The following is a 27,222-nucleotide window of genomic DNA, read 5'->3' as shown; positions in this document are numbered from 1 at the left end:
CCCTCTTTTTGTACTGTGGACCCAGTATAATCTGGTGTAGGTGAAATATTCTTTTCCTTGGCTCAGATGAGGCACCTGGTGTCCTGAAAGAGGTCACTGACTTCCCCAAGGATGTCCAAGGAGGTTGGCTCACCACTGGCTTACCGCAGGCCAAATTTGAAGTTAATTAAGCATCAGTCATCGTCAGTAGGGCCAAAATGTTATTCAGACATTCAGGGAAGAGAAACCTGATCCAGCTCTGGATAATGACCTTCATCAGCATTCCTTCCTATCCTAATCCCAAGCCAATGTGTCTTTAGCTGCACTGGGGGATTGTATTTCAGAAATAGCTGGTTCATCCTTTATGTTACGCTCCATTTGAAGAGGCTTCTGGATATGTCAGCCTATTCATTGGATGCACGTTAACCTTCTGAATCAAAACCTTTTTTTTTTTACTAGAACTGGGTTTCTGTTTATGAAAAGTACATTTGTTGACTTCTGGGGAAATTCCCTATTTAGAATGAGGATGAAAATGCTGTTTGGTAGGAGATGAAGGGATATTGAGAGTTCTGGGTTGGCCATCTAGGGACCAGACCTTCTGGCCCAAACCAGACTGGGAAACAGAGAGATGTGTGTGCACTGCTTTTGCTTGTCTCACTCTACAGACCTCAGTGACCAGCTTCTTGAAGTGGTGGGGCTAGAGGGAGCCATGGAAATGGGGCAGATCTACACTGGCCTGAAGAGTGCAGGCAGGAGGCTGGCCCAGTGCTCCTCTGTCTCCATCAGGTATGCTCCTCATCACCCAGCAGCCCCCCAGTCTCCCCACCTCCCTGAATATTCTTACAGATAACAACTAGGAAGCCATCTTTAGATTTCAGTGCAGAGAGAGTGGGGTGGGGCAGAAGCTTGATAACATTGATGAAGAATGTCTTTGGAGACCACTTCCCCAACCAGGTATAACGCAAACATCCAGGACATCAACTAAAGGGTCCCACCACAACCAGTTTGCTGTTCTCTTAGAATGAATTGGTGAGATTCTCTAAATAGGATTGTCATACTATGAGGTCCAGAGAACCAGAGATCCAACTCCTTGCCTTCTTTATCTTTACAAATTGAACTGTTCAATGCATGCCAGAGGGCACACTTTGACAAAAACCAGGCTCTGTGCTCCACTCTGCTCTTTCTTGGATAATGGTCTTAGAAATACTTTTATTAGAGTTAGCAATCCCATATACCTTTGTAGAGTTAAACCATCAACCTCAGCAAACCCGTCATAACTGACTAAGAGGATGACAGTTCTCTAGAGTGTGGATCACACAGGTCAGCCACTGCAGGTTCCTGAATAGATGGGGTCTGATGGAGGGGATCTTCTGATTTGGGCTGCTTCTGTTTAATAAATGCAACTCGTCACAGATTTTCGTCCACCTGATTATGTCAGGAGTCCTCATTCCCTTCCATTTCCCATTTAATTTCTATAGATCAAATCTATTCGTGTGTCTTGGGGATCTCCTGGAGGGGACCACCACATGCAGGTTTCCCAAAGTTATTTAAACACAGAACCCTTTTATCCCTTAACCTCTTGGGTGAAGGTCCTCAGAGCACATTCAGAGAAACGCTGTTCTTGGTGCCACCCTGCATCCTTCAGAAAGGTCCTCAGAGCTGGTTCCCTGATCTAGCCCACTAACCCCCTTTCTTCATTCCCTCTCTGTGTCTCCTCTGTCTTTTCAATTATTCCCCAAATCTTTGCTTCTCTTCTTCGTTGGGCTGTTGTGCTGGGGCCCCTGTTTTCCAGGTTAACCTCTGTAGTTCCTTCTCTGTCCTTCCCCCATGACTCTAACACTGAGTAGGTCCAGTCCATTAGCACATCTAAGCCATAACATATGTAGACCAGAGAATTTGGTCTCTGAAGAATTTTTAAAAAACATGTATAAGAGATAGGATATTTCTGTTTCCAGATAGAAATAGAGGGGGTGAGTCAGAAGCCCTAGCCTCCTGGGCATTCCCCAGATAACTCTCCTCACTCCCCAAAACCAAAATGCCACTCTCTCTCTCCTCTTATTTGTTTTATTATTAGGTTTATTGGTTCTTATTATTAAATATCCTCAGAGTCAGTCGGAGAATCATCTGCATCAAAACACAGCCTGAAAAAAAAAAAAAAGAAACGCAGCCTGCCTCCCTCATTTTATAATTTCAGAAGCAGGGCAGATGCCAAACCCAGGTGAGGGCTTTCTGGCCAGTGGGTGGCAACTGTTCCCTGCTCGCCCAGACCAGAGGCCTCCGAAAGGACCTGCCTTTTCTCCTTCATCTCTCTCCTTTAATAATCCATATGCCAAAGAAGCCTTGACCCAAGCAAGAAAGCAACACTTTCTCCTCTCTCCTCCGCCTACCCATGGGGATCACATTCCCAATGACCCCCTTTCCCAGCTAAGCCAGGTCCACGGTCCATGCAACCGCAGCGTCTGTTGTTGTTCAGGAGATAAAAGAGGGGATGCTTTAGGACTGGGGGCAAGGCAAGACACACTCAGACCTGAGCTGTACCTCGTTTAAGTGGGAGACGTTACCTCACTGACACGGTGCAACTGCTCACTCAACGTTGAAACCAGGCCTTTCCCCATTTCATAACCTTTCCCATTTCATAGTGGCGTTTTGGCACCATGGACAGGCCCTCTGGCTGATCGTTTGACTAAGGGTCCACTCAGCTGTGGTGCTGCCATACTTGTTGGCTGCTGTTTCCCAGACTCCTCTGGACTTCACTGCTCACCCAGGGCCATGTTTCTCAAAGTAGAGTCTGGGGGTCAAAGCAACAGAATCATCCATAGTGCTTATTAAAACACAGACCTCTGGGTCTGGCCCACACCTGTCAAGTCGGGACCCCTGACGTGGGCTCAGAAATCTGTTTTCAGCAAGCCCCACCCCCCCAGGAGAGTCTTCAGAACCACTCCTAGGTGGGCAGGTCAGGTCTTCCCACTTCTATTTCCCTGGTGGGGGCAACCCTCATCCTCAGACTCCAAGAAGCTCACTGTGCTCTCTGTTCTCGGGGCTCCAGGACGAACAAGCTGCTGCCAATGCAAGTGGACGGAGAGCCCTGGATGCAGCCACCTTGCACGGTAAGTTTTGCCAATCTTTGAGATGAGGGTGAGAAGCTTTATTTTGGGCCCCTTTGGGGCACTGACTTAATATGAAACTCTGAATCGCAGAGTTACAGGAGCTTTGGGAGATCATCTAGTGCAGCTTCTCTTCCACTTTATTCATCCATCCATTCATTTACCTGCCAAGCTTTTATTGAATATGTGCTATGTGTCAGACACTGGGAGACACCAGTTCCAAAACCAAAGGAGACATAGACCTGTCTTCAAAGAGCTTATGGTTCTAGATGGTGAATTCTGAGGCTTCATCTACAGTGTCCTTGAGAGCCTCAGCTTGAATCACTCAGTGGCAAGGAACTTACCACCCCAAAAGGAAGACTGTTCCACTGATGAACAAGCCTAATCACTAGAAGGTGCTTCTTTATATGGCAGCCAAATGTGCACACTTACGCCAAACTTCCAGCTAGTTGCTGTGACCACCGGGGCTCCTGGGGGAGAATTCCCACAGTGCATAGACACGCTGCACCCCAGGTGCACCCGCAGCCCCGAGGACCCACCTGAAAACTCCCCTGAAAGGGTAACCACACGGGTTATCTATTTTGTTTATGGCATTTCTGTGACCCATATTTCCCAGCACCTAGCACTGTGCCTGGTTTGTTTGTAATAGTTGCACAATAATATTAATATTTGTTTAGCAATGGATAAAGGATTGAACAAACAAAAATCAAGGGAACAACCCCAGTCCCTGATTTACCATACCTTTGTTAGCAGTTTGTTCTCAGAAACCCAGCTAGAAACTCCATGGCAAAGAGAAACCACTGTCCTGGTGTTCAGGGCCCAGGGTGTTCACTGGGATACTACATTAGTAACATCCTCAATGCTATCGTGAGGGTGCAAATCTCAAGACAGAAGTTGTGTTTCTGAGCTTCCTCACTCTAGTGGAGTATTCAGATACCTCGATAACCTGCTATTTGGAGCCCTTCAGAACATCAAGTTGTCTTCTAGAAAAAAGGTTTTCATAAGACAGTTACTAGGTCTGAATTGTAGGTTTATTTCTATAATTCTTTGTTCCATATAACTTCTACAAATTGTAAAACTAGTCCCTAGAGACAGAGACTTTAGAAATGTCATCTTTTATAAAGGTTATATAAAGTAGGAGTTTTTCTGCAAAATCTTACCTCAATCTTTTGGTTTCTATGAAGTCTAAGAAAAGGATGAGAACATACTACAGCAAAACCTAATATCTTACCACCTTGTTAGAGTTGGGAAGGATGGAGGGAATTTGTACTACTTATAATTTTGATGGAGCTGAATTAAGAAACATCTATCCAATGGGCTTCCCTGGTGGCGCAGTGGTTGAGAGTCCGCCTGCCAATGCAGGGGACACGGGTTTGTGCCCCGGTCCGGGAAGATCCCACATGCCATGGAGCGGCTAGGCCCGTGAGCCATGGCTGCTGAGCCTGCGTGTCCGGAGCCTGTGCTCCGCAACGGGAGAGGCCACAACAGTGAGAGGCCCGCGTACCGCAAAAAAAAAGAAACATCTATCCAAGCTCCTCCTGTCTCCTAAAAGAAAGAAACAAAAAGCTGGAAGAAAGCAAACCTCGGCCACCTAGCTCAGTAGTATCTGGAAACTGGACTGCTTTCCTCCAGATCCAAGCACTGATTTTAAAATAGCCAGATACTCCTCCTATCCCCACTCTCTCTCCATGCCACCTTTTAGAGATTACAACTCACGATGAAAAAAAAAACTGTGACCCAATGATTTTTATGGTGTTCAGTCTGTGGAAGGTATGTTAGTCAGCTCAGGCTACCCTAACAAAATACCACAGACTGAGTGGCTTAAACAACATAGTCTTTCATAGTTCTGGAGGATGGAAGTCCAAGATGAAGGTGTCGGCAGGGTTGCTTTCTGGTGAGGCCTTTCTTCCTGACTTGCAGACAATGGCCTTCTCACCTTGTCTTCACATGGCCTTTTCACTGTGTGCATTCACTCCTGATGTCTCTTCCTATTATATGGACACTGGTCCTATTGGATTCAGGCCCCCACCCTTATGACTCCATTTAACCTTAATTACCTCCTTAAAGGCCATATTTCCAAATGCCCTCACATTGGAGGTTAGGGCTTCAACCTACGAATTTTGGGGTGTGGAGGTGGGAACACAATTTGGTCTGCAGCAGAAGGTAACAGAAAATCATTCTTAAACTTGAAAGAGTTAAAACAAAAGCACCCTTTTTGAATCATTTTCCTGAAGGCACATACTATGAAGTGATTCCGAATTGAAGGCTTAATGATGGGACAGCACAGCAACAAAAGAACTTTTGGTAAAAATTAAAATCAGTTAAATTAGAATAAAGTAAAAAAAAAAAACTGTTAAATATGGTTATGCAACTGAATGCAAATGGCAAAAATCATTCTTTGAAAGAGAAGATATGTAATGTAAACATTCATAACTTGGATCCCAAACCTAAAGTTATGTTCACCAAGGCTGAAAGCACGTGGGAGACATTGTTGAAAGAATAGTAAAAATGTTAAATTTTTCATTGTCTCTCTTCACTTTAATAATTACAGGATGTAAATCTGAAGAAAATTTTAATAACTAGATAATTACTAGTGACACTAAAAACAGGGTGCACACCTTTCAAATCTGGGAGGATTTAAAGTTAATGAACCCTGTCAGTGTAGCACAAGACAGAAAGTGAATAACAAGCAAACATTGAAAATTTTTTTGATTAAGATAAAAGAGGTTAAGACTAAATATATCAATAATGACAAAAAATATAAATGTGCTAAAGTCCCCTATTAAAAGTATAAGACTCTCATATTGGGTTAAAAAATAAAATCCAATGATATACTTCTTATAAAGAGATACATCTAAAACAGAAAGACATATATATATCTTTTTATCTTATCCTTAACAAGCATAGAGAAATTAAAAGTAAGAAGTGATAGTTTGGGGCAAACTAACCTTCCAACATGCCAAAAGCATAAAGTGGAATAAAGAATGTCACTTTTTATTTAATATAAAGTACTCTCAATTTTGAGATATAATGGTCATAAAATTTTAGTTGTTTAATAACAGAATCAAAATATATACTGTGAAACTCAGTATAGATGTATATTCTGAGAAAAATACATATATAAAAAATTGACAGGGCTTCCCTGGTGGCACAGTGGTTGAGAGTCTGCCTGCCGATGCAGGGGACACGGGTTCATGCCCTAGTCCGGGAGGATCCCACATGCCGTGGAGCAGCTGGGCCCGTGAGCCATGGCCGCTGGGCCTGCGCGTCCGGAGCCTGTGCTCCGCAGCAGGAGAGGCCACAGCAGTGAGAGGCCCACATACCACAAAAAAAAAAAAAAAAAAAATTGACAGAAAGACAGGTATTGAGAAGCTTTAAAATATTTGTTTCTGGGCTTCCCTGGCGGCGCAGTGGTTGAGAGTCTGCCTGACAGTGCAGGGGACATGGGTTCGTGCCCCGGTCCGGGAAGATCCCACATGCCATGGAGCCGCGCAGCAGCTAGGCCCGTGAGCGATGGGCACTGAGCCTGCGCATCCAGAGCCTGTGCTTCGCAATGGGAGAGGCCACAACGGGAGAGGCCACAACAGTACCGCAAAAAAAAAAAAAAAAAGTTTGAGGTCAAGCTCTAAAAAAAGTAAATGACATAAAACTTGGATTTTAAAAAAACAAGCTCATAAGTATGGAGAACAGATTGGTGGTTGTCAGAGGTGGGGGTAGGGGGAGCAGGGTGGGTGAGACGGGTGAAGGGGGTAAAAAGGTACAAACTTCCGGTTATAAAATAAGTTAAGTCCTGGGATGTGATGTACAGCAGAGTGACTATAGTTAATAACACTGTATTGTATATTTGAAAGCTGCTAAGTGAGTAACTCTTAAAAGTTCCCATCACAAGAAAACATTTTGTAACTATGGTGACAGATGTTAACTAGACTTACTGTGGTGATCATTTCACAATATATACAAATATCAAATCATTAAGTCGTACACCTGAAACTAAAATAATGTCATATGTCAATTATACCTCAATTTAAAAATTAAACTTGGATGAAATAACTGTGCCTTAAATAATTAAATATCTCATTTCTTCAAGGATTCATAGGATATTTACTAAAATAGATCATAAACTAGTTCACAAAGAAAACATATATATAAAATCCAGAAGCAGAAATTATAACGGTTGTTTTATGTGACCACAAAGCAATAAAACTAGAAATTAATAATAGAAGATTAAATGAATAAATAAAATCCAATCACTCAGAGATTTTTAAATTCTCCTAAAGAATAATAGATTTAAGAGGCGATCAAAGCTAACATTATTGACTATTTAAAAAATAATAAAAATGAGAAGGCTCGCATTCAAATCTTACAGAATATAGCCTAAACTGTATTTGGAAGTAAATTCAGAGTCTCATATACTTCCATTATTTGAAAAGGAAAAAAAATGTAATGAATAATCCCCAAATTAAAAGAATAATAAAACAAACTTAGGAGAAGCAGAAGGAAGAAAATAAAGATAAAATTAGAAATTAAACAATTAAAAAACAGGAAAATCTAGAACTAGTTCTTTAAACATGTCAAATGTTTGAAAACCTAATTTTAAAAAGAGAAAAAGAAAAACAGATTAGAGATATTAAAATATTTAATACATATGTAATATAAATATGGTAATGGTTTTATTTAATAAGACATTATATGACATATATATAGTTTTATCTTGATTCTAATAAACTTGAACATCTTATAAAAATCCTAGGTAACCTTAATGAAATGAAAAATATTTTCAAAGAATTACATCCACAATGATCTTAAAACAGATGATCTTACTGGTGAGTTCTTCCATATTATTAGGGAATAAATATTTATGTAAACTGTTCCATAGAACAAAGATTGAAAGCTACCCAATCCATTTGATAAAATTAAGACAGATACAAAAACCTAACAAAAACTATGCTTAAAATTGGAAAACTACAGACCAATCTCAAATATGAACATGATACAAAAATTATAGGTAGGGCTTCCCTGGTGGCGCAGTGGTTGAGGGTCCGCCTGCCGATGCAGGGGACACGGGTTCGTGCCCTGGTCTGGGAAGATCCCACATGCCGCGGAGCGGCCGCGGAGCCTGCGCGTCCGGAGCCTGTGCTCCGCAACGGGAGAGGCCACAGCAGTGAGAGGCCCGCGTACAGCAAAAAAAAAAAAAAAAAAATTAAAGTATTGGCAGATACAATTGAACAATATATTAAAAGAATCATTCACTCAAGAAGAATATATCAAAGGAATGCAAGGATGTCTTCTTACATAAGTTTGGATAGAAAAATCACATGATAATATGAATAGATGACCCCAAAATACTCAATTACATTCAACATTTCTGATTTTTAAAGATGAAAACTCAGACCAGAAAGGCACTTCCTTAAAAGAAAAAAAAAGAAAAAAAAACTCCTTTTTCTTTTGGCCGTGCTACACAGCATGCAGGATCTTAGTTCCCTGAGGATTGAACCCGTGCCCCTTGCAGTGGAAGCATGGAGTCCTAACCACCAGACCACGAGGGAGGTCCCGAAAAATATCTATCTTAAACCAATGAGTAATATTTTACGTAACACGCTAGCAGAATTCTCATTAAAATCATGGATAAGACGTGTGCTAATGTTATTTGGAAGTTCTAACCAATGCAAAACACATGAAGCAGAAAAGAAATATAACTATTTGGAAAAGAATCAAAACTGTCATTATTTGCAGATAATATAATTATGTATATAGAAAGCTAATAAAATCAACTGAAAACCTCATAGGTTAAATTATTTCAATGAAGCTGTACAGAAAGATAGACAAAAGTTAATAGCTTTTGTACATACCAGCAATAACCAATCAGAGGAATATAACAGAAAAAAGTTTTAAGTATTATAATGGCAACAGACAAAAACAAAATACCAAACTGAATTGTGAAAAATAGATGAAGAAAACTTCAAGACTTAAGTAATATTTTTTAAAAGATTTGAATTTAGAAACATCCTATGTTTCTAAATAGGGACCCCCCCCAGACAAAATTCTAATGCAGTTTTTTAAACTTGACAAGACAATGCAATAGCTAAGGCATTTTATAAAAGAGCTGTGAAGAAGGACTTCCCACAAGATATTAAAATAGTTATAAAGCCACAGCAATTGACGCAATATTGGATAGATAAATCAATAGTACAGAAGAGAGCCCTAAGAAACCCTAGTATACATAAAAACTAATGAAGGAGAGAAGAAAGATCATAAACGAATTTGAAAGTAATGGACTGTTTAACATATGGTATCCAAGACATTGCGTGTTTGGGAAAGTGCCATCATATAGCCGACCATCCACATCCATGGGCTTCGCATCCTTGGGTTCAACCAACCTTGAATAGAAAATATTCAGGAAAAAAACTTCCAGAAAGTTCCAAAAAGCAAAACTAGAATTTGCTGTGTGCTGGCAACTATTTACATAGCATTTACATTATATTTACAACTATTTACATAGCGTTTACGCTGCATTAGGTATTACAAGCAATCTAGAAATGATTAAAGTATACAGGATGTGCATAGGTTATATGCAAATACTATACCATCTTACACAAGAGACTTGTATAAAACCAGCATCCGTGGATTTTGGTATTGCCAGGGGTCCTGGAACCAATTCCCTATGGATACCAAAGGATAACTGTATAGTAACCTCTCACCTCAAAGTATACTCCAAAAACAAAACCAAAAAATCTCCAATTCCATTAAAGAATTAAATGTTACTTACCTAGGGAAGGGGAAAATGGGTGACTGTTATTACACTATGAACAAGGACTTCCTAAGGAAAATGTGACATGTTTAACTGTTAACAAATTTTCTCTGTAATAAAACAGAAAACTAAGGGCATGGGGCTGCTGTCCCTAGTGCTTGCCAGGTGTTATAAATGTGAGGAAGGGTTTTTAAGACAGTCATACAGACTTTAGTTAATTGCCTGACCAGAGAGGTTTGGGTTCTAACTACAGAAATGTGGGATGCTCTCTTCCCGTCAGGGGTTGAAAAGGCAGATTTAACCACATCCAACTACCTCCTAAAATGGGATCTTACCTATTTAGCCCACTAGCTCCTCCTAATCTGGGAATGAGGGGGTAAGATACTGACATTTCTTTGACTCGAGTTGAGGACATGATCTCATACTTCTTGCCCCCAGTGTATGTACATACAGTGAACTCCCAGTTATCTGTAGAACTAGAATCCACAAACCACATCAAAACCTCACGTTACCCAGCATCTCCAAACTCCTGCCCCATCAAGACCTTTGTCAAAACTGCTGAAAACCCAAATGAAAGGGATTTGAGTTTCACCTCCTCCCCTTTGCCCTGGAGGTGCTAACAAGCAAATAAACTGGTCAGCTAGCGGGAGAAAAAGGAGAAGCAAGGATCTTCCACGGTCTAAAATAATGGGCTCCATCAATGGGAAATGTAAGCGGTGCCACAGCTGCCACTCTCTGTCCCAAGCACGGCCAGCTCCACTGCCAGAACATTCCCCCGTTCTTCTTGGCTGTGCTAACCAGTCAGTACTTCATAGCAGGTACAGGCTCTGCGCTGGCTCAGGGGATACCAAGGTGAATAAGATGAATGTCTTCTTCCCCTCGGGGCTCCTGTGCTCCGGAGCGGGACAAGGCTTACCACAGGAAATGTGCCACAAATCACTACCATCAGATGGGGCTAAATTGCACACCACAGATAAGTGCCTCACTTCCCTGAATTCTGAGATAAAGACAATGCCCATAATAAGGCACATAACACAAAACGGTACTTGACGTGTCGTCGGTGTGCTCCCCTGGTGACTACCACAAAACAGAGGGACTCTCTCCCTTCCTAGATTTTCAGGCTGATGGAAACCAACCTAACAGTCGTTTTCAGCTTCCTTCCCCCAGGTTATGTTCATTCCCTACAATGACTTTTGCCCCCATCTTTTTCCTTCTATATCCTGGGGCCTTATAAATTTAAACCTGGCTTGCAGTAGAACCCTCTTAGCCAGACTCTTCCCAGCTCCAGCTCATCTTGACAAGAGCTATTGAATAATTCCCTTCAAACTCTTCTCTTCATGTTATCCTCCAGCTTAAAAAGTTATCATGGTTCCCCACTACCTCATATTAAACCCAATCTCTGCTGCCTCCTTCCCTTTAAACCCTATACCAAATGTCCCACCTGTATTCCTGACCTCATTTCTCATCCTTTGGTCCACACTCAACCAGCTGGTATGTAGCCCCTCAACCTAGTGCCTTCCCTTTCTCTTTCACCAACGCATTTTCTTCCCTTCCTTTCAGATCTTAAAATTCTTCCTCAATTGCTCCATTCAGGTTCTTCTCATTCCTTACCTAACTTCTTTTTGACAACACTTGGCTTATCCTACATTTAAACTTGTTGATGGGTCTCTCTCTTCAAGAGTTCTTCTGTTGTTCTCTAGGGTCACACTGTCATTTCAATAGGTGGTAAAACTCAAGAGAACGGGCTCATAGATTGTGTTTCTTTTGACAAGCATCTTTCTCCTCCTCCAGTGTAAGATAAGTTATTTAACTGGTGCATTCCATTTTACAGTTTACATTGGGCTTTCACTGACAGATTGTCATTTGATCTTCACAACAACTTTGTGAGAAAAATAGAATAAATGCTACTATCCTCATTTTACGGTTCCGCAAGCACTGCTTCTGAAGGCTAAATGATTTGTCCAAAGGTTCACAGCAAAGAAGGGGGAGTCCTAGGACCCAAACCCAGGTCTCTGAATCCTAAGTGCCTCTTGTTCCCACATCATCTTCCTACTTGTTAAATGTTGCTGGACTGACAATGCAGATTATCAACGCATCAGTGTCACCAGGCCACATTCAAATAGGGAGTAAGCATTTTGAAGCCATACCCTGAGGGTAAGGTTGGGAAGAAAGACAAAAAAATGAGAATTCACCAGTGTCTTTCACTTCCAATTGACTTAAAGTTTGCAGAAGGCACTCATTAAACCTAAAATTCAAACAAAAATAAAAGCTTTTAAAAGAAACTTGGGTCTCCCCTAGAAGACTAAGAAAAGAGGAAACGCCTAAGAGACTCCCTTGGAAACTTTCCACATGAGTAGCGCTTGGGTCGGAGGTCAGACTGAAGCCTCTAGGTCAGTTTGGAGTTACTGGTTGACATCTCTGCACTGCCCAGGCAGGAATGGCCAGGAGCAGTGGAGGCGGGGAATCCAAAGAACTAGGCTCTAGCTGTTCCGGCCTTCTCTGTGCGACCTTAGGCTAATCCAAGGCTCAAGAGAGCATTGAGATCTCCATTCCTTTATCTATCCTGCAGAGGGATTGAATGAGATGGTCCCTGAGGTCTCCTCTGGCTGTGACATTCTGAGAGACTATGAATAGCAAGGACATGAGACAGGTGATCAGCTCAGCTGATCGCCACGTGGGAAGCTCACACCTGTCTCTCCCCAGCGTTTCCGCCCCTTGCTTCCAGCAGTGCCAAACGCCAGGCCCAGTCAGGGTCCAGTTGCCAATTCTGAAGCTGTTCAAGGACAGTCGTCCTTCTGCATGGGGCTCCTTCCAGCCCGAAGCTGGCCTCCCTTCCTCTCTCTGCAGATCACTCTCCCATAGGCTTCTGGGATTTGCAGGCCACTAATTCATTTCTGCCTCTTTGCTTTTAGATTAAAATTACTCACAAGAACCAAGCGCCTATGATGATGGGGCCCCCCCAGAAGAGCAGCTTCTTTTCTCTGAGGAGGAAGAGCCGTTCTAAAGACTAGACACTATGCCCAATGCTAGTTCAACCAAGAGAGAAGACAAGAAACTGAAGCACACACATACACACGTACACACCACACACATGCGCGCGCACACACACACACACACACACACACTCTCTCTTCTCCAACCAGTGGAAGCCAAGCCACCCTTCAGCAAGAAGGCTTCACCCTGACATCCATTCTATTTCAACTATGGACACACTCCAACAGAGCCAGTGCCGGCAGGACATTGTGAATGGACTTAGAGCCCTCCAGGGCGCAGCTGGCTCATGCAGCAACTCCCACTTTCCCAGAAGACCTTGAGCGGGACTTTCTGAGACTGAAGGAGAAACCCCCCCTTTCTTTCCACCACCCCTGCAAGTTTCCTCGCCGCTCTCAAGGAGCAGGCTGCAGGTTTCCTGTCTAAGGGGAGATCGGATGTGGCCAAGGGAAAGAGCCTGCGTTCCAGGGGACGCTCACAAAGGTCCCTCTGTGAGGAGACAAAAACACCTCCAACTCTCAAATCGCAGCCCTTGGCAGGACTCAGCATACGCACGCTGGTTTCTTGGTTGTCCTTCGAGTGACAGCTTCTCCCGGAACTTGCTGAGGAGGCAGAAAGGCTGTGGAAAGCTGCGTTTCCCTTCTTGGTTCTGCGCACCCTCAGTGGGCAGTGGTGATTTTCCTGAAGCCTTCTGCTGGCTGTGTGTTTGTTTAGAGCCGGCTCCAAGAGCCCCCAGAGCTGCCTACATAGCACACCTTAGATGTGGTATTTATTTTCTTAGTTCTGTGAACACCTGGGAGGGAAAGCAGAGAAACTGAGATTTATTTTTCAAATTGGTGTCATAATATTGTGTAAAAAGGGAAGAAAAAAAAAAAAAACCACCCCCAGCTTCTTTCTTTTTCAAGCCACAGCGTGTTTCCTGTTTGAGTTCCAAGCCCTGGTGGCAGACTATTCCTGAAGGCAAAGAAGATGGGAGGGAAGGGCCATTTGCTGAGGAGACCAGGAGACAAGGCGTCAGGCAGTTCCCTCCTGCCTCTGCGACGACCACTCCCCGAGCACGACCTGAAGGCCCTACTGAAGGTCTTGAGTGTGTGTACTTATATGTAGCATATATATATTTATATATACAAATATTTATTTACTGGTGGATTTTTCTGGATTGAAAAAAATATGCAGTACAAGAACAGAAAGTGGGAAAGAAAAAGAAGGCTCTGACTCCCCGTTTCTGCCATTTCATTGTCCAGGCACATTGCCCTGTGGTGATCATGAGATTTAAGGGAAATTAAAGTATCTCCTTATCATAAAGAGACTGAGAATTTCCATTCTGGATCCTCAAAACAACATGAAAGCTATGCTGGGCAGGATTTACTCTCCCATTTGTCAGATAAGGAAACTGAGTCTCGGAAAAGTTAAGAGACTTGTCCATGGTATCTTGGCTAATGTGGTTTGGGACTAGGTACCACTAAGAAGATATGTAACAGGGAAAAGAACCTACACATCTTGGAAAAGGGTCATTTCTGGTCACTGAGAAGCGATTCCATTTGGATCCAGGTTGCCAGAGAGGAATGAACGTGTGGCACATGTGTGGACGGGACAAGCCCACATGAGAGAATGAGACCTCCCAGTACTTCCCAGAGACTCTCTCTGGCCTGACCTGGTGAGAAGCTGGTCCAGGGTTGAAGGCAGTGGACAGATCTTCAAATTAAGCTCTCCACATGTCATCTCATCACGGTCACCATAGTCTCTTAATCTAGAAACCCCTCTGGCTGCCCGGATGACCTCAGTGGAGAGGCACAAGGAGGACAGAGGCACCTCAGCAGGGAGCTGCCAGCCAGTGCCCAGAGGGGCCTCAGCAGAGTTCAGTGGGCTTCATTCAGCTGGCAACAGCATCACCGCCCTCCCCGAGGGCAAGTCTGTGGAGAACTTTGTTGGTAAAAAGAAACATTCACCTCGGCACCTTTGCTCCTTTAGCCTTCATCCTCTCTGAGATTTCCAAAAAGGAAACCTGGACCCACTCGACGTCACTCCACTGAGCTCCCTCTGATCTCCTAACACTGGGTCAGGAGCTTTGCGCAAGGAAGGGAAAATTAGGATTGTGTGTACAAACTGATCCTAACTCTGAAAGAAGCAGTCATCTAGGACCGTCTAAGACAGAGATCTAGAACCATCCTGTTCAACCTAACAGTGCAGACCGCTGGGCAAGGGGAAAGCAGGCCACCTGAAGAATGTCCTGAATGATGGGCTCCTTGGGGATGGGACTAACAAGCTCAGAATGACAACAGGTACTATCTTTGAAGCCACTTGATTCTGAAATGAAGGCAGGTTCAATTTGGGGTCACTGATTCTAAGACATTTGCAGAAATTCTTGAATGTGTTTCAGCCTCAGCCCCCCAAGATTGAGGCTGTTGAGACATGGCACTATCAACAGGTGAAAGTGATTCTTAGAGACTCACAAGTCGGAGACTGGCCCCTGACTGCCCACTGTGGTGCACAGGACTGGCAACGTTGCTTGAGAGACATGGCCCATGTCCTCCTTAAAGCCACAAAGTATAGCAAACATCGGTGGAATTGTACTTTCAATTTTGTAACCTCAGTAAGTCTGGTGGTGGTGTTTAATCTGACTTTGCAACTCATCCCTTAACTACTGGGACTGTGGTTTCTCACTGTGGAGTACCTCATCATAGTGCTCCTCACAGCAACCCCTGAGGTTGACAGAGAGGATATTATTAGCCCCATCTAAATAATGAGGAAAGCAAGGCTTACTATAATTTAGTGACTTCTCAAAGTTAGGCAGGCAGGGGAGAATCCTCCCTCATTCCTCATCGCATTCTGATTCTGGCCGTGCCCCAGACATGTTCTCACCTGCCCCCACAGTTCTACCCCTCTAGCAGTAAAAAGAATGAAACAGGAAGTCTTCAATACATTATGTTGTCCCTGGACTAATGGGCTAGGCGTTGCATCTCATTATGACTTGGTCTTTGTAGGTTTCCTCCAGTGAGTTGAGAATGGAGACAGACTTAGTAGAATGATTATATTTCAGGTCAGAGACCAGCTCCTCTCAAGAGAGTTCTTTCCACAGATGGAAAAGATATGTTAAAATTGCCAAATAAATTAGGAAATACTTGGCAGAATCTGGAAGAACCTCCAGACTGGCGTTACATAACATGCATATACATTATACATATGGACATTATATAAGGTGACATAGTACTTAATGTGCTGTATATATTATGTAAATTACATATTTGTGAGTAATCATGATAAATATAGAGACCCACTAATCACTTTTTTACACATACCCAGTGACAGATTAGGAAGTTACTTTGCCAGAGAGTCTTAAAACTTACTCTCTCCTGCTGCTTTGGTTCCAACTCCTGCCAAAAATAATTGCATCAACTTTTCCCATCTCTAGCCCCCTCTCCTCTTAGCCAAAACCCTCAGTCCTAGCTAGGCTGTACCTTCCGTGGAACACTACCATGATTGAGATCCATAAAAACAGATTCTGGGGATGGGGAGGATCTAGACTCCCAGATTCCCTGTGTCACCGACCTACACCCCAAGGCTCCCAGGCAGATGGATGTCTAATGCTGATATTAAAGGGAGAGAGAAGGGGAGAGAGGAAGTCTACCAACCCTCCAAGGAAGGAAACTTCAGTGTTCCTTGGCCACCAGTCCCAGGATCTGACCATAATCAATCAGGAAGTTATTTCAGTCTAGTTTAAGTTTCTGCAGCATATCTGAAACCATAATTTCCTAAAATGTGTTTCACACAATACCAGTATCCATAAAATGCTCCATGAACAAAAGAGTTCTGTGGTCAAGTACTAGATCCCCTTCTAGAAGAAATGGTGGGCTTTGATTTGTCTGTTGACGTCCATAGATTAGAAACATTGCCTTAAGCCCACCGTTTCTTCTTTTTGTTCTCCGTGGAGATGGGAACATGGAAGTAACCATCCTCTGCAATAATATTCCATAAAGTACTTTTCTAGGACAAGGAACTTCTCTTCTTAAGACACTCTTTCTAGTTTCTTCTGTGATTGTTTAACTACTTTTATGGTTCCCCCCTACGTGTCTTCAAGCAAGAATCAAGGATCTGGCCTCTTTGCTTCCTGAGTGGAGAAGGGTTTGGGGAAAAATTAAGGGGAAAACAGGATAGCTGCCAGGGGCCAGATTTCATCTGTGCAGCTCTAGAGGACAGAACCAGGTCTAAAGAACACAGTTGTGGAAAGGATCGGTGTTTATTCAGTTTAATAACCACTCTTGGAGCTAGCTGGCCGAATATGGACAGAGCTCACTTGTGAGGGAGTGAACAGCCACCTGCTCTTATAGGAAGAGCCTTGACCTAGTTGAGGAGGAACAAGCGGTGACTGATCTACCTTGTTTAAACGCTGTTGAAACTATTTTAGTAGGCATCAGTGTTAAACCAATAGGTCTAGTACTTCCTTTTGAGCAGCAAACCTCAGTGTCCATTGTTTTCTGGAAGAGTGAAAGGTGACTCCCAGAGAGATTTCTGGATCAGAAAATAATATTCATAAAGTCGTTTTCTAAAGTACTTTGCTCCTTGTTCTAGAAAAGTACTTTCTGGTCTAACTGGTACTGACCAGTTAGACCACACTTGTACATGGCGGGATTGACCAGAATCATTGGCGCCCTCAAGGGCGGCTAGTGGTGGTGGTGACCTTTCCTTGGCAGCTCTGAAAGTTAAAGGAATGAGTTACAGTGTTAAGCCCAAAAGAGATTTTGCATTTCTGTTGGTGTTCATATTAGCAGTTTGGAACTGTTCTCCTAGTCACGAGTACCAGACCTGCATCCGACTTGCAATAAATAGCAAGGAAAAAGAAACTATCCTACATCTCAAATACCCGTCAAGTTTTGCATAAAACAGGTGAACAGAATTGTGTAGGATTTCACATGGGGCCGTCATTTTTAGCTCACCTTAACGTTCCACCATACTCAAGTACATATTTTAAATTTCTACTATAGAAAGAAAATAGGAAAGGGAATTCTCATTTATGGCTTGCTGAGTACAGGGCACTGTGTCAAGGCCTTTTCATGTGCTATCCCATTTAATCCTCATGATCTGGGCATTTTGCTTATTTCACAGAAAAAGGAGTTAGTGTATAGAAAGGTGAAGTACCTTGTCCAAGGTCAAACAGATAGCAACTAGTAGAGCAAAGACTTGACATGGGTCTGTCTTACATCAACATTTATGCTTTTTCTACTATATTCTAATGCCTTTAACCTTCTTATCTCACTATTTCCAACCCTACCATCATCCTGGGTGAGATTACACAGCAGTGAAAAATTGATGTCCTACCTGGTCAACCTCTGTATTGGGGATGGGACTAACAAGCTCAGAATGACAACAGGTACTACTCATGTTCCTACTGAAGAACTTCCAGTGCTTGCTCATATGGAAACTCAACAGCCTCCATGGGCAGCTAGAACCCAAAACTTCACCCTTGCAATCAAACTGGCAGCCATCCCTTAATCCTCAATGTTTCAAATTCTAGCTGAATGAGAATCGTTTCCCAAGGCCCGCCTAATAGATTTTTCTATTCAACTCTGTGAGTGGGAGAGCAGCAAGCAGGCTTCTCAGACCTAAATGCCATGGTCAGCAGTGACTGGCCTGCACGGGGAAGGAGAGCTAGGGTTGTGGAAGGGAGCCTCCAGCAAGAAGGCTCTGCATGTGATCCTCATTAGTGATAGACGTGGGCTGGGCCATCTGTGTTCCACGGGAGAACAGAATGGCAGGCTGCCTTTCAGATGCCAAGAGATGCTATCTAATGGCAAGATCCAGAGAGCTCAAAAAGCAGAGAGGCATCCTTCCTCCTGAGCATCTCTGTGGGAAACCAGGGACACAGAAAACCATGGGGTTTTTGGAAACTAGCTGCTTCACTTGCAGGGCATTTCACCCTTGCTACCACTTCATTCTTCACGTTCATGGTGGAAGCCAACCAGCAGAGCCCTGCAGCCTTACCTGCTAACTAAACTCCCTGAGATGGATCCCAAGCTGAACCTATGTCATCTTGGAATCTGTAGACGCAATGGCAGGTGCATTATAGCAAGGCACCAGGGTTTGCGATTAAGCCTCCGAGTCTCCCAGGGGTCAGGAAACACTACAGGTAGAGGAGACCATTTAATTGGATGCTCAATGAAGATTCTAGAGGAATAATCAAAAAACTTGGGTCTAAATGGGTCAAATTAGAAAATGCAATTTGGAAGCAAAGAGGATAACATCTAACCCAGTATCAAGCATGTAGCAGGTAATGAGTAAATACTTGTTGAATGAATGAATAGCTAAAATGGGTATCTGTCCTTCTACCCTGGAATGGGTAGGGGAAAGCGGGTAGAAGGGATTAAAGCTTTTTAACTAACAACTCAGAAACTTGAAACCACAGGATGTAGAGGGAGCTCATGAGGGCCTTTAACTACTCAGACATCTGTTGAGTGATGGATACAGCTAAATATGGATCATCAAAGGGCTTTCTAGGTCACATGGAGGGCAGCTTCATGATTCAGAAAATATGAAATTCAGCTTGGACAAAAAGACAGAAATATTTGCAGTCTACTTCTGAGAGGTCAGGTCAGAACTGACAAAACAAAAAAAGACAGCACAGAAGTGGAATTACAACACAGTAAGAGATCAGCATAATAAGATACAGACTCAAAAGATGAAAAGAGATCGAGAACTGGGTTTTCTAGCAGGTTTATTTGGGCAAGGGAGATGAGCCTGAACACTCAGTCCAAAAACGGAAGAAAGGACTGAGAAATCCTTTTTTCTTAAAAACGCTTAACGTCGAGTTCATGGTAAAATGGAAATGTCCAGGCATTGATGAAATTGTTATTAAATAACAGCTATCATTTATTGTCCAGTCCAAAGCCTATTGCTTTTATGACCACTTTTAAACTTCACCAGAACCTTATGAAGTCAGAGTTATACGGTTCCCCATTGGACAAGTGAGGAAACGGAGCAAATCTCATGGGGCAGATCTGGGATTCAGATCTGTCAGGAACTGCCTTTCAGAGCCCACGTTCGTGCCAGCAGTACCCTGGCTGAGGCCACTGAGCTTCAAGCACAGTGACAGGGATTTACTACACCCACCCACCCCCACCCCACCCCTGTGCATGATTACTTCCTTCTCAAAACGAAATCCAAGTCCCTCCCCTCCCCCTTCCACAGAGCTGGAGTGGGAAACGGCATTAGCTTGGGCGCAGTGGCACAGTGGCCAGAGCAGGTCTGGGCGACAGCAGGTCCATATACGCCTTGCCCACCTCCCTTCTTAGGCCCTCTCTCCCAGGCACAGTGGGGCCGCCTCCTAAGACACCGATCAGAGAACAGAGCACCAACGTGAACACCTTGGTGTCCAGCCAGATCAGAGTATTCACAGAATATTAAAGATCGTATTAAAGGACACACAGAGACCACATCAAAGGTCCAGTGAAGTGAGGCCGGGCAGTCAAACGTCAGAATTTAGTACCTCATATCTAAAGGTGGGATGGAGACTTGAAGTGTCCTTTTAAAAATGTGTTGAGTGAATCATAATTTGGAGTAAAAAGACTGCTTCTAGAATAATGCAAAAAAACTTTTTCCCTTCCAAAAAAAAATTATTTTTAAAATGGAATCTTCGCAAGAATTACAAGTGAGGGGCAATAAAAATGGTAATTTCTTTTTATGTTAGATAATACCAAAAAAAAAGAATTTATAAATGTCACAATATAAGTGGAAATCCAGAGAAAGATTCCAGAAAGTCTACTGTGGAGGGACTAAACAACAGTACTTTCAAAGTAATTAATGAACTTTATTTTTCTTGTCCTTTTCTTTAAAAAAAAACAAAAAACAAAAACAAAAACTGGTACCAAATGGTTACCAGAAAATGGCATGATCTTCAAGAAAAGATATATTTTCCTGGTGGATATTTCCTCTCTCCCCAACATCCTTGAGGTGAAAAGATTGAGAACTTTTGGTTTGTTGGTTGGCTTTTAACTTAGAGAACCATCCGTGCATGGAAGGTGTTAATGATAGAGGATGTCACTGAATTGCTGTGTGGGGTTTGCTGTCATCACACTGTGCTACCACCAGGCATTAAGGTAATGATCATAAACTTACGAGGACTGAGCAATTCCCACTCCCATCCACCCCATCAGCCTCCTGGAGCTCCCACCCCCAGTTACATATACTTCCTGGAATTAGACCATCTGGGAATAATTTCTATTATGACAGTTTTCAAACATACAGAAAAGTAGAGCCATAAGTATAATGAGAACCCATAGACCCATCACTTAAATTCAACAGTTGTTATCGTTTTGCCATATTTGCTTCATCTTTTTTTCTACTGGAATACTTTAAATTATAGATGTCATGACACCTCACACCAAAATATTACATATACATCATTACGGGGGATCCCTTCTTAAGTGTTAAACGTTGTGTGTATCATCCATGTTGCTGAAGGAAGATTTCAGGGTGTTGTGCATCTGAGCTCAGTCATTTCTCAGCTGACTGAATGCACTTGTCACAAGTAGATGTTAACCAGGACATTGCTGTGTCACTGATAGGAGAAAGTTTTGGGTGGAACCCAAGGAAGATCTTAGCTGTATTCAAAACATTCCTGATTGATCTGGAAAGAGGAAGGTAAACAGCACGTTAACTACATTCTCAAAAGACACTAAATCAGGGAGTGTTATAAGCACTGATGATGCCAGAGAGAAAACTCAGAGCACTTGGAGGAGTTAGAAATGTACCTGAAGGATGCATGTTCTTATTTTTGAAATAAATATTGTTTAAAACAGTAGGAGTGGGCTTCCCTGGGGGCGCAGTGGTTGAGAGTCCGCCTGCCGATGCAGGGGACGCGGGTTCGTGCCCCGGTCCGGGAAGATCCCACATGCCGCGGAGCGGCTGGGCCCGTGAGCCATGGCCGCTGAGCCTGCGCGTCCGGAGCCTGTGCTCCGCAACGGGAGAGGTCACAACAGTGAGAGGCCCGCGTACCGCAAAAAAAAACAAAAACAAAAACAAAAAAAAACAGTAGGAGTTACAGGAAGACTAGGCACAGTACTAGTTGGAACAAATAAAACAGTAACATCATATCTGCAGGTTCGTTTAAAAACCAGTTCTGATTATTGCCCCCACCACGTGAGGACAAGGAAGCTAGACTGGGGGAGGGGACAGCTGCTGAGGTGTACAGACAGGCCCTCCCCCTCCGCTGGGGCAACTGAACTGGAGCTGTGTCAAGCCCCGAGAGACCATCTGTGAGGCCCCCTTCGCAGGGCGAGCTATCATTTTCAATGGGCAAAGTGTAAGGGGAGCAGGTAGTGTTCCACGTGCTCTGTGCTCGGCTTCTGGGGTCAGGGCAGGCTGACTGCAGACGTTCTGGACAAGATAGTGGGCAAGGTGGTTGGTTGGCTTGCTATCAAAAGTGACTCTGCCCAACCAAAGGGAAGACGGTAAAATGAATGACAGCAGGTTTCAGAATATTCAGCCCATCTCAGTCAATGAATGAAATGAGTTATTATTTAAGAACAGCCTAGGTGGCAGCAACAACTGGGAAGAAAGGCCTGGTATTCACCCAAGGCCTGATTCCCAGCCTGTGGCCGGTGGACCTAACTGAGCACCCATCCGACTTCCTAAACGTCAGGAAGAAATGCTCTCTCATCTCTACCCCCAGTGCACTGCTGCAGACCTCTGACTCATTAAACACCCCAGCCCACCACGCCATCTCCCAACACCACGGGGCTCGTAAGACCAAGTACCACCTTCTCCTTTCCTGACAATGCTGCCATGAGGAGTGAGAGTCGGTGTTGACTAAGACGGGAATGAAGATTGTTTTCATCCTCCTGCCAGTGGGAACATGTTTTCTTCCCAGAGCACCCACACTTTGGAAGAACATAGTCTCTTCTGAGCTCCTTCCTCCAGCCTAACCCCCGGCACCCTGAAGCCCAGGACCCACTGATGGGTGTGAAAACACATGAGCTCCCTGGGGCTTGGAGAAGAGCTCTTGACAGGCCTTTCCGGAGACGACAGCGGGCCGGGTCTGCACACCCCTGCTGCCTCCTCTGGGTAACATGACTTGCCTTTTCTCTGTCTGCTCGGAGCCAGAGGCCTGTCTATACTGCTGTTCGTGAGTCATTTGGTAGCAGGGAAGAGGAAGCACAGGGTCCCCTCCTGTATCCCAGTGCTCAAAATGGACACGGTCTCCTGAGGGGGAGTAACAGACAAAGTTCACTTGCATATGTTGAGTCCTTTTCCCGGTGGTGCTGCCCTTTCCTCAGCTCTTTCCCGTGATAAGCCCATCCTGCTTGGGATCTCAACAGAGGAGCAAAGAGAGAAATAAAATGGGATCGGAGGACAGAAGGCTTTTTTTTTTTTTTTAACATTATTGGAGTATAACTGCTTTAAACTGTATAACAGTTTCTGCTGTATAACAAAGTGAATCCGTTATACATATATCCCCATATCTCTTCCCTCTTGCGTCTCCCTCCGTCCCACCCTCCCTGTCCCACCCATCTAGGTGGGCACAAAGCACCGAGCTGATCTCCCGGGACAGAAGCCTTCTTGATGACTTGAAGGACGCCAGCTCAAGTGTTCCTTCTGAGATGTTTGTGAGCAGGGTCTGGGGCAGAGGGAGAGAAAATAGATGGGAATTCCTGTCTTCCCCCAAAGGGATGAAAAGAAGGGGATTTATGGAAATCTGTCAGATGTCCCCAGAGGCAAGCCGTCTGCGGGAAATTGCTCGTGCCTCCACGTGACTTGGGAAGAACTCCCATCTTTGCCCAGCCTCCATCTTCTTGAGGGAGGAGAGAAACTTTTGGGAACTGCACTCTGGAGACTCAGAGACACGAGAGGAGACAGAGAAAGCAAGGGAGGGCCAGGAGCCCAACCTCCAAATCCAGTGGATGTTTCACATGGCTCCCACGAGGAGGAGGGAAGATTTTAGGTCAGGGTTTGGTTCTTCTGTGGCCCTCAAGGAAAAGAAAGGGACGGGGAGGGCCTCCGGCAGTAACGCGCTCCACGCCGCTGCCTCAGTTACTCTAGGCCCTCCAGGCCCGGTTAGCCGGAGGCAAAGCCAGAGAAGACTGGGGCCTCCGCCTGTCTCCTTCAGAGCTTCACAGGCCACGACCCAAGGGCAACTCCTCCCCACGCAGCCTCAGGCAGGGAAGAGCGCTCTCCTACCTCTGCTCAGCTCTGCACTGCTCCTCTCGTGGGCCGGCTCCCTTTCCTACCCCGACACCAGTTAGCAGCAGGGACTTGGGCAAGTCAAATTATATCTCAGGTTTTCCACCTGTAAAATGGGGCTAGAGGGCTTCCCTGGTGGCGCAGTGGTTGGGAGTCCGCCTGCCGATGCAGGGGACACGGGTTCGTGCCCCGGTCCGGGAAGATCCCACATGCCGCAGAACGGCTGGGCCCGTGAGCCATGGCCGCTGAGCCTGCGCGTCCGGAGTCTGTGCTCCGCAACGGGAGAGGCCACAACAGTGAGAGGCCTGCGTATCACAAAAAAAATTAAAAATGGGGCTAGAGAGGATGGTTAATGCATCTATTCATGTATTCATCAATAAGAAGTTTGTGATTAAACAATGTCTATTTGCTAAGCAGGTACCTTAACCTCTTAACATGCTTCAGTGCAGTTCTCTTATTTTTCTCCACTTTTTCCCATCACATTCTGGTTTTCTCAACCTCCACCCACCCCCAGGGTCCGCTGCTTCTACTTTTTCTTCTTCCTTTTATCCTCATGATGTTTCTCTTCATTTTTCCCCCCGTGATTCTATTTTTAGAGTGTTTCTACAAGAAATCGGAGGGTCAGAGTGATCATAAGCGATATCTACCCACTTTGTTATCTCCAGGCAAGTCTGTGCTTAAAAGATCAGAGGACATAGTTCAGAGCCCAGTCTCAGGATGCATTTCAGCTTCTCTCGTCCTCAATGTCTCACTTACCCCCTGTTCAATACTACACTCCTTTTCCTCTTTACTTTTTGAGTCACATCTCAGCTGTAAAGCACCTTTGTGGGGACAGAACTGTTGGGACGTTTAACCCAAAATGACATAGTTCAACATCCTAGACCATAAGTATATTAGTTTCAGTGTAAAAACAACAGAATCAGGAACAAGAAAGGACAAGAGGCCATGGCAGTTAAGAGGGTTTGAATTCTATAAAAATCAACAAAAAGAGAACAAATAAGCAAAATCCCACAAGCATAACCCTTCTGGAGTCACAATTTGATAGACTATCTCAATTGATCTGAAAAGTCCATTGAACAGGGAGCTGTGGAATCATAGGCCCCTCTTGCTGGAAAAGCCCTTCCTTAGATGTCATTGAGTCCAACCTTTCACACCAAGTTGGTAGTCCGCGTGGCATAATGTCTGTGCTCTGCTGATGGTCGTTGAATAATAGGTGGTGGTCATTCAGCCTTGGTTCCTATGTCACCATATACAGAATTCCTCTCCAAAGCCATTTTCCCAGGCCCTTAGGTAGGGAGCAGGCCAGGTCAATGCTTGGACAGGGCCTGGTGCCCCAGAATGTGCCCCTTTTGATCTATTTGAACCTGCCAAGGTAGCTTATGGTCTTGATAGAGGCCATGTGCTCTAATGGGCAGGTCACCCGACAAGGAAGCAGATTTCAAAACCTGCAGCATCTTTTTTTTTCCTTCTCCAGATGGCAAGAGGCAGGAGATCCAACTAAAGAGAAGAGGATCCGACAGCAGGTTGCTGACCCAGCGTACAGCACAGCTGCCCTCTCCTGTAGAATGGGAAGAAGTCACCTTGTGTGCCTCTCTGTACCGTCATCCTCAATGCTCGGTAGAGACCTCAGAGGAAGGATTATTGTTAGCAAGTAGCCATAATTCCAAGAAGCCACCACCTATTAAGGAGGTTCTGATGGATGCTTTTCTCTCCCTGCAGAAAACAAGACCCTTCTGTCTTGGAAAAATCTGGCAAATGTTCCATCGAGGCTGCTGAGGAAGGAAGCTATGGTGGTTTGAAGGAAGAAACCCTGCCTGGAAAACAAGAGCAACACGGGGAGGGGGCTGCAGTCCTGTCTCAGCCATGTGGGCTTGGACATGTCCTGTAGCATTCTGGGACCTCTCTTTCTCCATCTATCACACAAGGGGGGCTCTGAAGACCTTCCCACTTCACCAATCTTGCCTTCACCTGGAGTAAACGCTGCCATCCTTGTTCTCGTGGGTCTTCCACCAGCCCCAAGGCTCCCTTCAGCCCTGCTGATCCCAGAGGGCTACTCCTAGCCCCTCAGCCGAGAATCTACTTTCCTTCCCTTTTGAGGATTGATAGTGCTCAGAAATCAGCTGATTTGGGGGACCAACATGGAAAAAAAACACTACAAGGAAACTCTTTGATAAGTCCTCCACCTATACACACATCTACACACACACACACACACAAATACAGACACACATACCCAATCGGTGAAGTGTAAACATTTTCCCTTCTGTGTATCAGACCTCTTTTACCCTTTCTAATTGCCAGTGTATTCGGAGAAAATTCAGTTCCACCAACAGAAAAGCACTGCTTCCTCTTAGGGAACTTAGCCAAACCTCCGTGTTTGGGGTGACTCTGGGCTCAGGTTGAATGAAGCTAAAGGTTCTAACACCCCTCAACTGCAGCCCCTAAATGCAGACTCTACCAGCTGAGACTGAGGCAGCAACTAGCTAGACAGTGCCAGGGCCCAGATCCCTCCCTCCAGGCTCGTCCACCTCCACTGCCCACACGCCCACCCCTAGATATGTTGTTCTGTAATGGTGGGTGCCTGCTCCAGCCTGCCTGTCTGCCTGCCTAGAGTGCTGTGGACTTGTTCTGTAACGTACGGTGTGTGTGTATGTCTGACTCTGTGGTTTACTGCAAATAAAAATGGTAGCAGATGGCTGGCCTCTGACCTCCTGGTGGGTTGTTTTTCATGCCATGGCTTGAGAAATGAGGATTGTCTGGTCAGCCAAGAGCACTGGAGCTGTGCATGTTTCTCTAGACTATTCTGTAGCCTCTCCACAGTTGCCCGCTGCTGGGGGAGCCGGGTACCACTGATATGCCAAGACAGGGAAGAAGGGAAACTCTACTGCCACTTTCCTGAGATTGAAGGAGGGGGAGAGGAAGCCAGAAATTCTGTTAAAGAAGCACCTGCTAAACATTTTAGGTACACAATGTCACTGACATCTGAAGAGTCCCTTACAAAGTGGTTAGCATTTTATAGATTAGGAAACGATGCAGAAAAAGGGATGCGCTTGCTCAACAAGTAGCACGATAAGTATCCTAGTTCTGTCTCTCTCATACCCCCAGATTCAGGTTCTTGCCTCTAAACTAGTGTTTCTCCAAGTGTGGCCCATGGACTGCTTACCATCAGAAACATTTGGGAGTCCAGATTCCTGCACCCGACTCAGATCTCCTGAATCACGATCTCTG

General features: G+C 44.5%; 1 protein-coding gene across 8 annotated transcripts in view; it reads left to right on the top strand.

The window, feature by feature from the left end:
* Nucleotides 1-26,701, top strand: part of DGKG (diacylglycerol kinase gamma) — a 207,314-nt gene extending 180,613 nt beyond the window's left edge. For 3 of the 8 annotated variants that reach the window (XM_067738346.1, XM_067738344.1, XM_067738339.1), the window contains 3 exons: nucleotides 3,026-3,086; nucleotides 25,469-25,611; nucleotides 25,714-26,701. In XM_067738346.1, the coding sequence (XP_067594447.1) occupies nucleotides 3,026-3,086; nucleotides 25,469-25,611; nucleotides 25,714-25,793 (284 nt within the window). In that variant the 3' untranslated portion in view covers nucleotides 25,794-26,701. Of the gene's footprint in view, nucleotides 1-644; nucleotides 766-3,025; nucleotides 3,087-12,743; nucleotides 15,416-25,468; nucleotides 25,612-25,713 lie in introns of those variants that run through there. The other 5 variants (XM_067738345.1, XM_067738340.1, XM_067738341.1 and 2 more) reach the window with 4 other exon arrangements.
* Nucleotides 26,702-27,222: the final 521 nt, after the last annotated feature.

This window comes from Pseudorca crassidens, chromosome 5 (genome assembly GCF_039906515.1).
Source record: "Pseudorca crassidens isolate mPseCra1 chromosome 5, mPseCra1.hap1, whole genome shotgun sequence".
In the NCBI taxonomy this organism is placed as follows: Eukaryota; Metazoa; Chordata; class Mammalia; order Artiodactyla; family Delphinidae; genus Pseudorca; species Pseudorca crassidens.
The sequence above is the reverse complement of the archived record's forward strand: the minus strand, read 5'-3'. Positions and strand labels throughout refer to the sequence as shown.